General features: G+C 45.1%; 4 protein-coding genes across 4 annotated transcripts in view; 2 read left to right on the top strand and 2 right to left on the bottom strand.

Annotated features, from left to right (window-relative positions):
- The window catches only part of LOC147336396 (NACHT, LRR and PYD domains-containing protein 1b allele 2-like), a 198,003-nt gene that overhangs the window by 23,677 nt on the left and 159,769 nt on the right, over positions 1 to 14,557 (bottom strand). The gene's annotated exons all lie outside the window — the stretch shown is intronic.
- Positions 1 to 14,557, bottom strand: part of LOC147336401 (ribonuclease inhibitor-like) — an 89,968-nt gene that overhangs the window by 14,907 nt on the left and 60,504 nt on the right. The gene's annotated exons all lie outside the window — the stretch shown is intronic.
- On the top strand, positions 3,430 to 7,715 carry LOC147336405 (zinc finger CCHC domain-containing protein 12-like). The gene is made up of 2 exons (XM_086287055.1): positions 3,430 to 3,716; positions 3,832 to 7,715. The coding sequence occupies exon 2, from the start codon at positions 5,010 to 5,012 to the stop codon at positions 6,669 to 6,671; it is 1,662 nt and encodes a 553-aa protein (XP_086143181.1). The 5' UTR covers positions 3,430 to 3,716; positions 3,832 to 5,009; the 3' UTR covers positions 6,672 to 7,715.
- On the top strand, positions 11,499 to 14,447 carry LOC147336404 (uncharacterized). Its single transcript, XM_086287062.1, has 2 exons — positions 11,499 to 13,277; positions 13,393 to 14,447. Exon 1 carries the CDS (start codon positions 11,646 to 11,648, stop codon positions 12,987 to 12,989), a length of 1,344 nt encoding a protein of 447 aa, XP_086143188.1. The 5' UTR covers positions 11,499 to 11,645; the 3' UTR covers positions 12,990 to 13,277; positions 13,393 to 14,447.

Here is a 14,557-nt window from a genome sequence, read left to right as displayed (position 1 = left end):
CACTTGTCTTTAATGTTACTCTCACAACCACACATATTACCATAAAGTGGTGCACAATTCTGAATCTGTCCAACCCTTTTTGCCAACGGAGGAGGGCACTTCTCATGAGTGTAGAGAGCGCGAGGAGAAGAAGTGTAAGCTGAGGGATGACTTAATAGATGTGCCACTCGTTGAGGGAAAGGTTTGGTTTGCTGATGGTTTGAGTTTTACAACAGCAGAGGGACAGACTAGAACACGTTTTACTGTAGCAGACAGTGAGAGAGAGTTATCTATGTAGGACAACTAGCATGTTTCATATTTGCTTGAGCAGCAGAGATGCTAGCTTTAACGGAAGTGTGTAAAGCTGTAGAGAGACAATATACACTGATAGGCAGTATACATTTGCTACTGTACATTTCTTTGTAGTGCAGTGAGTGAGACGAGGTGTGACAACCTCTACAGGGAAACCTGCAGAACACACCAAACTCTTGCAAAATCTGCTGGAGGCAGTGTTATTAACCAGTAGAATTGCCGTTTGTAAATGTGCAGCACACATGTGAGGGAAAGATCCAGTTGCATTAGGGAAAGTTTTTGCAGATAAGATCACAAAAGAAGCAGCTGTAGTTAAACATTGTGTTAACCTTTTATCAGTACAGCATCAGCAGACATGCAGGCCCACTCACCTACAGCAGGAAAACAGTTGTGACTTACAGAGGGAGCAAGCTTGCAGGATGATTTTTTATCTGTGTGATAAACCAGTACTGCCTGATAATTTGTATAAGACTGCTGCTATTTTGAGCCATTGGCTTTGCTATGTCTCAAACAGGAGGGAAATGAGCAGTCGTTATACTCATTCTAGGATTATTAAATACTTTAAAAAAAAAAAACTTTTGCAGGCAGAGAGAACTAATGGAATAGTAAAGTTAAGATTTAGGAAGACAGGCAGGACATGGTTAGACTGTATAGAATAAGTACATGAGGATTACTCCAACAGAGAATGGTCTGACTCTTTGAGATTACACATGTTAGAGCATTTAGAGTTCCAGTCTTCTGTAGTGATGATAGAAAAGCAGAAGAGAGAGCATATCAGCAGATTAGATGCTTGAAAATGTTTAAAAGTAAAGTAGTCATGAGAACAAATGATCTGCCAGATGATTCTGTTTCTCCGCAGGAGCAGAGTCTGAAGTCTGGAGATTGGATGTTGATAAGGCCATGGAGAGGAAGTGCTGGTCCAGTCTATGGTGGGAAGGTCCATATCGGATGCTGCTGACGACGACCACAGCAGTGAAGATTGCTGGAAGGAACACTTGGATATATCAAGCGCACTGCAAGAAGGTGACACACATCCAGGCCAGCTCGGAGTAAGTGGCAGGAAGACCGGGAACAAAGGGGGGGAAAGCCTCCAGGGCCCCTCGTCTCAATCCGGTGAAGAAACCAACTGAGCCACAGGTACTCATCAGAATGGCTGGGAATGTGCTGTGCATCTTCTTGTGCCTGTGGACCCTGAGTGGGATGACAGGAGCGCACTGGAACAGAGCAAACCACACCCAGTACCAGCATGGGTTTTCAACAACTACTGGTGGCAGTTTAAGAACACAACCGCTCACATAAAGAATGAGACCAATGGTTATGCTTGTGATGCCACTGGCTACACATTCTTCTGGACTGTGGCCCTATAGCATCACTGAGAGCGAGGCAGTTTGTCTGGTTGCTTTAGCAACACATCCGGGAACACTGCCAACTTTTCAACTGCTCTGAACCTGAATGGAAGGTTGATTCACCAGTAGCTGGGAAGGTGAACTGCTCTGGTGAGACAGACCTGCTCGTCTGACTGAAAGAATATGACTTGTTGCAGGACATTGAACAGCTAAACGAACTGGAAACAGGCCAATTGCCTATGTGTATGAAGGACAATGGATTAGCCCAAGTTGGAGATCAACCATGGAACATGGCAACATCACCTATTCTTTTGTCTTCTGCAAGAAGGATGTAAACAGAGAAGCCTTTTGTCTACATTACATCATGAACACTTGAGGTTTCGAGCCAAGAAGTTCAAAACAGCTTGATCCAATTTCCTTTACAAAGCTTTTTCTGTGGTGACAACAGGACAGGAGAAGAGTTGTAAATGCAGATAATTCACCAGTTGACTCTAACCCCCACAGGATGCCTACAGTGAAAAGATTTGGGGGGTTGATAGGAGTCATAAAGAAGGGTGTTGACCAGGCTGCAGCTTTGACGTTAGCTGAGAGCCATATGGACAAACAATAAAGTCAACTGATGCGTTTAAATACCTATGTCTGTATACAGTTGGATTGTAGTGACATATGATTTTTGAGAATGATGATTCTTCTTGTTTGACCTTTGACATTCAGTTGTTTACTTGAAGAAATACATAATGAATTGCACGACAGGAGTAGATCCGCCACAAGGCTGGATAGCTTGGTTACCGTCTGGTCCTTGGTGGCATCTTCTTTTGAAAAAATTAATTCCTGTTTTTGGACTGTTGATACTGATTTGCTTATGTATAGGATGTAGTTTACTGTGTATGAATGAAATCTATACTGACACTGTCCAAACAAAGGGTGCATAAGTTGAAATTTAAGAACAATGACAAAAAGGAGGGAAATGTTAAGTCTAATTGTTGAATGTTGCCATTGTGTTTCTTAAATTTGTACAGTCTTAGTTTAAGCAGTAGGATCAAAGCCATCCCTTTGATCCTGACCACCTCTCCAACCACTCTGTGCTGGGGGAGGTTTTATTGTAGATACATCCTATCTGAAAGATCTGTTTCTTTTGATGTAAACTTCCTGGGTTTATGACCCTTTGGTCAGCAGGAGGTAACACACACACACACACACACACACAGTGCCTTGTCTATGTAACCAAAGGGGGGTTGCAAGGGGAGGTGCTTTGTAAACTATTGTTTGAAGATTGTCAATAAAAGGCAGCGAGAGGAGGCCACCATTGGGGTCATTGTCGTGCTGGACACAGACGAGGCCTCCCTTGCGCAAGTAATGGATCGATCGACTGTCTTGTTTTCTTCATGATGAATAAGTCTCTAGAATTAGCGGGGCTTGTGGAAACACAGACCCAACAGTTACAGCCTTTCTCCCCTCTGCTGCCGAGGCTGTTAGTCTCTCCCAAACTCAGCTACAGGACTTCCAAATGAATGAAAGCAGCAGAAGTGGCTTTACAAAGGAAAGAGGAAGAGGAGAAGAAGAGGAGAGGGAGGCCACCCTGACCATCACTCCAGCTGAAAACATCACACTTCTATTAAAGTTGGTGAGAAAATGTTGAGCAGGATGAGCTGCTGGCTAATCTGGAGGCTGTAGCAGCAGCTCACAGTCACAGTGGATTTCCACTCATGAAAAAGCTCTGGCTGCTTCATTTCTCATCTCATATCAGAGACTTTAATGCTTCACTGAAGCTGTACTGTGATGCTTCTGTAACCCATATTTGAGTATGGCTTAACTAGAATACACCAGAATAAAAGAATCATTAATCTAAGCAGCACACTTCATTTGTAATGAATAAACCATAGGTGCAGCAGTTAAGGAGTTAACTGTTCTGGTTTAGACATGTGCTACTCTAGGCCAATGAGCTGCTGAAACGTGGTACAGGCTCCGCCTGCCGCCCCTGCCTAGGAGGACACAGATTTTTCTTTTCTCTCTTCCGCTCGCGAACTTTCCATGAGCAAGCTAGTGAGGAAACGAGACACAGCGATTTACTGAGACGAGGTATGAAAAAGAGTAATATAGACGGAGAGCTAGCACTCGCCGTTTACGAAAGATTGTTTTACTGTATGTATATTGCTAAGACGAGTAATTAGCTGGTTCTTTTTACATTGCTTAGTCGAGAAAGGTCGGGAGTTAGAGACGACGCCATTTCATCGGTCGTGCGCCATCTCGCGCTGCTCCGTCTTTCTAATTCTGAGATCGGTGAGCAAAGTGTTTTACTTGTTCATTATTTATCTGTGTTTCATGAATGCCTTGCAAGTAAAATGTTCCAGTGTTTAATGATAATTGTTTAGGAATGTTCTGTAGGAAACTTTGTTCAATTTACTGAAACCCAGCAGTTGAAGTGAATGTGTGAATTGTGATTTTATGAGGAACTCAATATGTCCCATGACACTGTCGTTGACAGGTCAGGTTTTTTTTTTTTTCCTTTTGTTTGGTTTTTTTGTTTCTTTGGTTTGTATCTTCCTGGTGCATTCCAACGGATCCTGAAATTGATGGCGAGCCAACCCCGTTGAAGGACCAAATGACTTTGTTCTGTCCTGCACATCAGAGTGTGGTAGGCCAGATGCAACAAAACAGAGACACACCACGCCATTTTGTACTCGTAGTCCCCCTTTTTCACACACATCCCCCTGGACTCACGGGCGGGTTGTTTTAAGGACACGTTTTACAGACTCTGTACATTCCATGAATGTGGACAAAAGTGAGTGTGAGCGGTCGGAAATAACCCTCCAGCTGATTAACTGTTGCTATTTGTAAACGAAGTCTGTGAAAATGCAAATAAGTGTTAACATTTATATGCTGATGATTGACATTGTGGTTCATTGTTAGATGTGAACTGTACCTCTAGAAAGGGTGGACCCAGGTAAGATTTCTTTTTTTTGTTTTCATCGAGTGATCACTGTGATTTTGCCAAAAGGTATTATTGAGAGAGTACCGGTACCGAAAGGGAATAATTTCATTTGTAAGTGTTTTGTGTGTTTGTCATAATGTCCTGTTACTTCTAATTGAAAAGAAAAATACAATTCCGGCTATTTTTCAAAACTCGCGGTTGTCTGAGTCTCATTCAGTTCGCCTCTCCTGTACGTAGCCGAACCTACTGGTCCAAATCTTTGAGCTCTTTGGTGTCAAATTTGGGTGACATACTCTTGTTTTGATCTGGGAGTATTTGAGACACGCACATAAGTGTTACAAGTTGGCGAGCCAGCAGCCAGGAGTTATTGTGAAACTGCATGAGACTCATCTTATTAAGTATTACAACGATAAGAAACAATCAAAACCTAGTTTGACAAAATGGACGTAGTACTTAAAGAGGCAATTAAAATCCCAAACGCAGTAATCATAAAAGGGCTTACTAACAGCGACCTCGATGAAGAAGTAGCTATTTACCTGGGGAAACACGGTTCAGTTAACCGCCACATCCGTATAGATGATCCGCATTCTGAGTTTCACAGGCAGATGATAGCTGAGTTCAATCATGCCAGTGCAATGGATACTTTGAATCCTCTTTTGCCGCAGACTATTCAAAGCTCTGCTCAGCCTGAAGTCACGTTTGAAATTAGGAGTTTAACTGAGGCGTATGCAGCGAATGCGAGGAATGTCACAAGAGCATACATGAGACAACTGTCTGAAATGGCCAATCTTAGTGGCCATTCACTAGAAAACATGCTCAAAGAGGGACTGGCTAACTTAAACGTGCCCCCCCTATCTCCTCAGCCTACAGTTTCTCCCCCTGTTGACAGAGGCGAGACAAGTTTGCATGCACAGGGTGACCATTCCCCCAGTCAACCTGCTGCTGATTTTTCACAGTCTACGGATTCGATTCCAACCTTAAATCAAAACCTGATCGATCTTGACTCACCGACCCAGTTCCATCCCACACTTGAGCTTAACCCGCCCAATGTCCGGCGGGTGGTAGTTGAACATGTGGTGCGCAGTAGTGAAGTTTCTTCACACTCGCCCATGCCGAGTAGGATTAGAGCTTTCTCTGGGCGCATTCCTCGCCCTAACAGTGAAGCTGATTACGACGCCTGGCGCACAAGTGTTGAAGTCCTCATGAGTGATCCAGCCGTTTCTGACTTGAACTGCACACAGAGGATCCTTGACAGTCTTCTGTCGCCTGCCACAGACGTCACTAAGCATTTAGGTCCAAATGCTAGACCCTCTGAGTACCTGAGAGTACTCGATTCTGCGTTTGGAGCCGTCGAAGATGGCGATGAGCTCTATGCGCGATTCATGAACACACTTCAGAATGAAGGAGAAAGACCATCAGCCTATTTGCAAAGGTTACATGTCTGTTTGACCAAAGCAATGCGACGAGGAGGTGTCAATGTGTCGGATTTTGACAAGCAATTGTTAAAGCAATTCCTTCGTGGCTGTTGGGAGGACAGTCTCATCAGCGACCTCCAGCTAGGACAAAGAAAAGAGAGCCCACCTTCGTTCTCTGAGCTACTCTTGCTTCTACGCACGGAAGAGGACAAGCAAGCCTCAAAAGTCCGTCGTATGAGACAACATCTTGGTCAGAGCAAACCTGGCCCTAGCAATCCAAAGCACCGGGCCATGTCAAATGTACAAACAGCAAGTAGCTGTGAGTCTGACCTCAATGTGTTAAAGAAACAAATTGCTGATTTGAGTGCACAACTTAACAGTTGGAAAATAGAAAGCCAAAAGCAAAATCAGCCCAAGCACTCAAAGTCAGAGTGCCACACAGTTAATGCCAAAGTCGAAGTCTACCCCACGAAAAGGAAGGCTTCGACCGCACAGAACTTTACAAAAGCCAATGCAAAGCCGCGTCCTTGGTATTGCTTTCACTGTGGTGAGGACGGTCATATTGCCTCATCATGTGAAAACGAACCAAATCCATCCTTAGTGGTCACGAAGCGAAAACAGCTGAGAGAAAGGCAATCTAGTTGGGAAGCATCAACTAGGGCCAGTGATGAGCCGCCTTTAAACTAATCCCAGCCTCCAGTGTGGGACAAGTGGGGGCTGCCGGAGACAATTCTCGTCCCAAGCCTCAACGTGCCTTTTCAAGGGAAGTTCAGTCAAAAGCGCCGTCTATACACCTTCCAAAGGGTTTGGTCGGAACCAAAACTTCTGCTACTGTCATTATCGCTGGCAGAGAAACGAACTGTCTTCTTGATACAGGGTCACAAGTGACAACCGTGCCTCAGAGTTTTTATGAGAAGCATCTCTCAGACTTGCCTATAAACCCGTTGGGCGATCTCCTGGATGTAGAGTGTGCAAACGGCCAATCCGTCCCTTACCTAGGTTATGTAGAACTCTCAATCACCTTTCTCAAGAACTTTGTGGGTTCGGATATTAGTGTTAATACCCTAGCATTAGTTATCCCCCCTCTGCGAGCCGAGGCGCGAGAACAGATCTTGATAGGTACAAATACCTTAGATGCCCTTTATGCTGACTTCCATGAGTCCAGTGCGAACTTTCAGCCCGTCCCCCATGGTTTCAGAGCGCTCCTCAAAATCCTTGGAGTACGTCGAAAAGCCGCTAGCAATTGCAGCCTTGGGTGTGCAAAGTTAACGGGTAAAGAGCAAGCTGTGGTGGCGGCAGGGCAGACGGCAGTTTTAGAAGCTTCGGTGTACATTCCCAACTCCATTAATGAGAAATGTGCAGTTGTCGAATCGTCATCAGATTTTCCCTTGCCCAGTGGTTTGCTTGTGTTAACTGGTCTTGTCAACCTGCCAGCCAAGCGGCCTTGTAAGCTGCCGGTTGTAGTGAAAAATGAAACCGATCACGACATTGTTGTCCCGTCAGGCCGTGTGCTAGCTGACATTAATGCTGTGACCAGAGTCATATGTAAAGAACAGACAGAGAAGATGTCAAACTCTTCAGACCACTCAGGAAATTCTTCTCAACCTGAAGAAATCAGTTTCGACTTTGGAAATGACCTACCTGATGAATGGAGAAATCGTGTCACAAAGTTGCTAAATTCAATGCCTGGAGTGTTTTCACAGCATGCATTGGATTTTGGACACACAGAGAAGGTGCAACATCACATCAAGCTTAGTGATGAAACTCCATTCAAGTCCAGACCCCGACCAATACATCCACACGATGTGGAGGCCGTGAGGAAGCACCTGCGGGAACTGCTCGACGTGGGAGTGATACGGGAATCTGAATCACCATTCGCTTCCCCAATCGTAGTAGTCAAAAAGAAAGATGGTTCAGTTCGCTTGTGCATTGACTATCGGAGGTTAAACCTCCAAACCATCAAAGATGCATATGCACTCCCGAATCTGGAAGAGGCTTTTTCCGCTCTAGCAGGGTCGAAATGGTTCTCGGTCCTAGATCTCAAGTCGGGATATTATCAGATTGAGATGTCAGAGTCAGACAAGCAGAAAACAGCCTTCGTATGTCCCTTAGGATTTTGGGAATTCAATAGGATGCCCCAAGGGATCACCAACGCACCCTCCACTTTTCAAAGGCTCATGGAGCGGTGTATGGGTCCGATGAATCTTAAGGAGGTCCTTGTCTTTATTGATGACCTCATCATCTTTTCATCATCTCTTGAAGAACACGAGCAACGCCTGAAGAAGGTCCTGTTGCGGCTGAAAGAGTTTGGGTTAAAATTAGCACCCGAGAAGTGTAAATTTTTCCAAACCTCTGTTAAATATCTCGGCCACGTGGTGTCAGAGCGTGGAGTCGAGACTGATGCAGAGAAGATCAAAGCCCTCACGAGTTGGCCCGTCCCCACCAACCTTAAAGAGTTAAGGTCATTTTTGGGCTTTGCTGGGTACTACCGGCGATTCATCCAGGGTTTTTCTAATATTGTAAGGCCGTTGAATGAGTTAACCGCTGGTTACCCACCATTGAGAAAAGGAAAGAAAAGACCCACGAAGCAACAAAGCTCCATGTACCATAGCCCGAAAGAGCTATTTGGTGACAGGTGGACTCAAAAGTGTCAAGAGGCTTTTGAACAAGTCATTGGTAGGCTAACCTCAGCCCCAGTGTTGGGCTTTGCCGACCCCAGACTCCCATATACAGTGGGGCAAAAAAGTATTTAGTCAGCCACCGATTGTGCAAGTTCCCCCACTTAAAATGATGACAGAGGTCAGTAATTTGCACCAGAGGTACACTTCAACTGTGAGAGACAGAATGTGAAAAAAAAATCCATGAATCCACATGGTAGGATTTGTAAAGAATTTATTCGTAAATCAGGGTGGAAAATAAGTATTTGGTCAATAACAAAAATACAACTCAATACTTTGTAAAATAACCTTTGTTGGCAATAACAGAGGTCAAACGTTTACTATAGGTCTTTACCAGGTTTGCACACACAGTAGCTGGTATTTTGGCCCATTCCTCCATGCAGATCTTCTCGAGAGCAGTGATGTTTTGGGGCTGTCGCCGAGCAACACGGACTTTCAACTCCCGCCACAGATTTTCTATGGGGTTGAGGTCTGGAGACTGGCTAGGCCACTCCAGGACTTTCAAATGCTTCTTACGGAGCCACTCCTTTGTTGCCCGGGCGGTGTGTTTTGGATCATTGTCATGTTGGAAGACCCAGCCTCGTTTCATCTTCAAAGTTCTCACTGATGGAAGGAAGTTTTGGCTCAAAATCTCACGATACATGGCCCCATTCATTCTGTCCTTAACACGGATCAGTCGTCCTGTCCCCTTGGCAGAAAAACAGCCCCATAGCATGATGTTTCCACCCCCATGCTTCACAGTAGGTATGGTGTTCTTGGGATGCAACTCAGTATTCTTCTTCCTCCAAACACGACGAGATGAGTTTATACCAAAAAGTTCTACTTTGGTTTCATCTGACCACATGACATTCTCCCAATCCTCTGCTGTATCATCCATGTGCTCTCTGGCAAACTTCAGACGGGCCTGGACATGCACTGGCTTCAGCAGCGGAACACGTCTGGCACTGCGGGATTTGATTCCCTGCTGTTGTAGTGTGTTACTGATGGTGACCTTTGTTACTTTGGTCCCAGCTCTCTGCAGGTCATTCACCAGGTCCCCCCGTGTGGTTCTGGGATCTTTGCTCACCGTTTTCATGATCATTTTGACCCCACGGGATGAGATCTTGCGTGGAGCCCCAGATCGAGGGAGATTATCAGTGGTCTTGTATGTCTTCCATTTTCTGATGATTACTCCCACAGTTGATTTTTTCACACCAAGCTGCTTGTCTATTGTAGATTCACTCTTCCCAGTCTGGTGCAGGTCTACAATACTTTTCCTGGTGTCCTTCGAAAGCTCTTTGGTCTTGGCCATGGCGGAGTTTGGAGTCTGACTGTTTGAGGCTGTGGACAGGTGTCTTTTATACAGATGATGAGTTCAAACAGGTGCCATTCATACAGGTAACGAGTGGGGGACAGAAAAGCCTCTTACAGAAGACGTTACAGGTCTGTGAGAGCCAGAGATTTTCCTTGTTTGAGGTGACCAAATACTTATTTGCCACCCTAATTTACGAATAAATTGTTTACAAATCCTACCATGTGAATTCATGGATTTTTTTTTCACATTCTGTCTCTCACAGTTGAAGTGTACCTCTGGTGCAAATTACTGACCTCTGTCATCATTTTAAGTGGGGGAATTTGCACAATCGGTGGCTGACTAAATACTTTTTTGCCCCACTGTATCCTCCATACGGATGCTAGTACCATTGGCCTTGGTGCCGCTCTGTACCAACTCCAGGATGGACAGTTGAGGGCCATAGCCTTTGCTAGCAGAGGACTTTCAAGAAGTGAGATGAGATATCCAGCCCACAAGCTGGAGTTCTTGGCCCTTAAGTGGGCTGTCACCGAAAAGTTCTCAGACTACCTGTATGGTACAGAATTCACAGTAGTGACAGACAGTAATCCGTTAACGTACATCCTAACATCAGCGAAGTTGGATGCAACGAGTTACCGTTGGCTCTCAGCCTTGTCTACTTTTTCATTCCAACTCCAGTACAGGGCTGGCAAACAAAACGTAGACGCGGATGCACTGTCTTGTCGTCCCCATGGTAGCCCAGGTGATGATCCTGTCTCACAGAAGGAAAGTGAAAGGATCCGGCAATTCGCCCTCACTCACCTCAGTGGCGATGACAAAGAAATGGTTTCTAGGGAGGTTGTACAGGCCATCTGCGAAAGGCATTCAGTTAATTCTGCAGGCCTGGATTCAGGGTCATTCACTTGCCCAGGTTTGGCTTTAGTTGAGTCCTTAGCCTTACATGCTACAGCTGTCCCTGATAGCTTTGCAGGGGAGCTGTTGAATGGTTCTCCTCTTCCCCCGCCTATGGCAGAGGATGAGCTCAGACAGAAACAGAGGCTAGACCCAGCTCTCGATGCTATAGTCACTCTGTTAGAAACTGGTCAGACCCCACCTCCCAGTCTTAGAGCAGAACTACCTGAGCTTCCCTTGTTGCTGCGTGAGCTCTGTCGTCTTGAACTGCAGAATGGAGTTCTTTACCGAAAGAGGCAAACCGGTCCAGACATCTCCTTTCAACTCGTGTTACCCGAGGAGTTGAGGTCAGTAGTCTTCCAACACCTCCACAGTAACATGGGCCACCTAGGAACTGACCGCACTATTGACCTGGTCAGAACTCGGTTTTACTGGCCAAAAATGCAGACGTCAGTTGAAAAAATGATCAACACGTGTGAACGGTGTGTTCGCCGGAAGTGTAGGCCAGAGAGGGCAGCTCCCCTCATGAACATCAAGACAAGCAGGCCCCTTGAACTGGTCTGTATAGATTATCTATCTATTGAGCCAGATCAGTCTAACACTAAGGATGTATTAGTTATGACTGATCACTTCACTAAGTTTGCAGTAGCTGTCCCTACACCCAACCAACGAGCGCGCACTGTTGCAAAGGCCCTCTGGGAGAACTTCATTGTTCATTATGGTGTCCCAGAGAGACTTTTAAGTGATCAAGGCCCCGATTTCGAATCGAAGACAATAAAACAACTCTGCGAAATTATTGGCATGAAAAAGATACACACAACGCCATACCACCCCAGAGCCAATCCAGTTGAGAGGTTCAACAGAACACTTCTCCAAATGCTTGGTACCTTGAATGACAATGAGAAGTTGCATTGGAAAGAGTATGTAAAACCTCTAGTACATGCATATAATTGTACCAAGAATGATGTGACGGGCTATTCGCCTTATGTGCTGATGTTTGGGAGACAACCAAGGCTTCCCATTGATCTAGTATTTGGGTTGCCTGTGAATGCTCAGAAGAAGTCACACTCCCAGTACGTCAGTGATCTAAAACATAGGTTGGAGGAGAGTTTTAAGATCGCAACCTCAAACGCACAAAAGAATGCTGAGCGCAATAAAACTCGCTTTGACAAGCAAGTGGTTGACTCAACTCTCAACGTGGGTGACAGGGTTCTCGTGCGTAATGTTAAACTGAGGGGAAAGCATAAGTTGGCAGACAGATGGGAAGATGATGTGTACGTAGTTCTGAGAAGAGCAGGCGAACTACCAGTCTATACGGTCAAACCGGAAGCGAAAGAAAGACCAGTCCGAACATTGCACAGAGACCTGCTCCTTCCTTGTAGCTTCATACCGGTCACAGAGTCAACTGAAACCAGTCCCAAAAAGCCCCAGGCTCGGCGGAACACAAGGCAAACTGTTGTTCAGGAAGACGACGACGACCTCGACTCCGAGTATTTACCAGTACCTACCTGGATACCAATCTCCATTACCAGCTCTGTCAAGCCAACTCTCGTTGTGCCCCGCACTGAAAGTGTGCAAAGACAATTTCCAGCTTATGGTGAAGCCGAACGTGACAACCCCGCCGAACGTGACAACCCCGCCGAACGTGACAACCCCGCCGAACGTGACAACCCCACCGAATGTGACAGACAATCAGAGGAAATTGAGGAAACTGAAGTTGTGAACTTACCTGAAACTGCAACTGAGAACTTACCCGAACGTGTGGACTTACCTGAGCCTAGTTTGCGGGAGACCAACGTTCAAGTTGAAAATCCTGTGGAAAGGACCCAGCAACCTAGTGAGCAAGTCCTGCCCGAAGTGGATGAGACTATGCTAGAGCGTCCTAATGACCAAGAAAGAGTCATAACTGAGCAGCCCAGTTCATTTGGTTCACAGAACAGCTCTCGGGAAGAACATGACATTCTTCGTCGATCTCAAAGGTCACGTCAGACACCAGAAAGGTTGCAGTATTCTACCTTAGGTAACCCCTTACTGTATGTTGTTAATGCAGTATTTAATAGCCTAAACGAAGCCATTTCAAGCTCTATGCAGTCTAACCATTTGGATGCACAGGGACGTGCATACCATCAAGTGGGGAGGGTGTAACCCATATTTGAGTATGGCTTAACTAGAATACACCAGAATAAAAGAATCATTAATCTAAGCAGCACACTTCATTTGTAATGAATAAACCATAGGTGCAGCAGTTAAGGAGTTAACTGTTCTGGTTTAGACATATGCTACTCTAGGCCAATGAGCTGCTGAAACGTGGTACAGGCTCCGCCTGCCGCCCCTGCCTAGGAGGACACAGATTTTTCTTTTCTCTCTTCCGCTCGCGAACTTTCCATGAGCAAGCTAGTGAGGAAACGAGACACAGCGATTTACTGAGACGAGGTATGAAAAAGAGTAATATAGACGGAGAGCTAGCACTCGCCGTTTACGAAAGATTGTTTTACTGTATGTATATTGCTAAGACGAGTAATTAGCTGGTTCTTTTTACATTGCTTAGTCGAGAAAGGTCGGGAGTTAGAGACGACGCCATTTCATCGGTCGTGCGCCATCTCGCGCTGCTCCGTCTTTCTAATTCTGAGATCGGTGAGCAAAGTGTTTTACTTGTTCATTATTTATCTGTGTTTCATGAATGCCTTGCAAGTAAAATGTTCCAGTGTTTAATGATAATTGTTTAGGAATGTTCTGTAGGAAACTTTGTTCAATTTACTGAAACCCAGCAGTTGAAGTGAATGTGTGAATTGTGATTTTATGAGGAACTCAATATGTCCCATGACACTGTCGTTGACAGGTCAGGTTTTTTTTTTTTTGTTTCTTTGGTTTGTATCTTCCTGGTGCATTCCAACGGATCCTGAAATTGATGGCGAGCCACCCCCGTTGAAGGACCAAATGACTTTGTTCTGTCCTGCACATCAGAGTGTGGTAGGCCAGATGCAACAAAACAGAGACACACCACGCCATTTTGTACTCGTAGTCCCCCTTTTTCACACACATCCCCCTGGACTCACGGGCGGGTTGTTTTAAGGACACGTTTTACGGACTCTGTACATTCCATGAATGTGGACAAAAGTGAGTGTGAGCGGTCGGAAATAACCCTCCAGCTGATTAACTGTTGCTATTTGTAAACGAAGTCTGTGAAAATGCAAATAAGTGTTAACATTTATATGCTGATGATTGACATTGTGGTTCATTGTTAGATGTGAACTGTACCTCTAGAAAGGGTGCACCCAGGTAAGATTTCTTTTTTTTGTTTTCATCGAGTGATCACTGTGATTTTGCCAAAAGGTATTATTGAGAGAGTACCGGTACCGAAAGGGAATAATTTCATTTGTAAGTGTTTTGTGTGTTTGTCATAATGTCCTGTTACTTCTAATTGAAAAGAAAAATACAATTCCGGCTATTTTTCAAAACTCGCGGTTGTCTGAGTCTCATTCAGTTCGCCTCTCCTGTACGTAGCCGAACCTACTGGTCCAAATCTTTGAGCTCTTTGGTGTCAAATTTGGGTGACATACTCTTGTTTTGATCTGGGAGTATTTGAGACACGCACATAAGTGTTACACTTCCATATTCCAGTGAGGCCTCCATAATGATTTCAGCTGCTCTGTACACACACTGTGTGCCCTTTATGGCTCAAAGTCTCTGCAGCCTGTTTTTATCTGCTATCA

This window comes from Aulonocara sp. 'chitande type north' Nkhata Bay, linkage group LG3 (genome assembly GCF_057382095.1).
Source record: "Aulonocara sp. 'chitande type north' Nkhata Bay isolate Kocher_YH1m ecotype deep benthic linkage group LG3, A_spYH_male_GT1.1, whole genome shotgun sequence".
In the NCBI taxonomy this organism is placed as follows: domain Eukaryota; kingdom Metazoa; phylum Chordata; class Actinopteri; order Cichliformes; family Cichlidae; genus Aulonocara; species Aulonocara sp. 'chitande type north' Nkhata Bay.
This window is presented reverse-complemented; position numbering and strand designations above follow the sequence as displayed.

What these genes read in the sequence shown, in the direction of transcription:
- LOC147336405 (XM_086287055.1), top strand. Translation starts at nt 5,010, where the DNA reads ATGGACGTAGTACTTAAAGAGGCAATTAAAATCCCAAACGCAGTAATC.
- LOC147336404 (XM_086287062.1), top strand. Translation starts at nt 11,646, where the DNA reads ATGAAAAAGATACACACAACGCCATACCACCCCAGAGCCAATCCAGTT.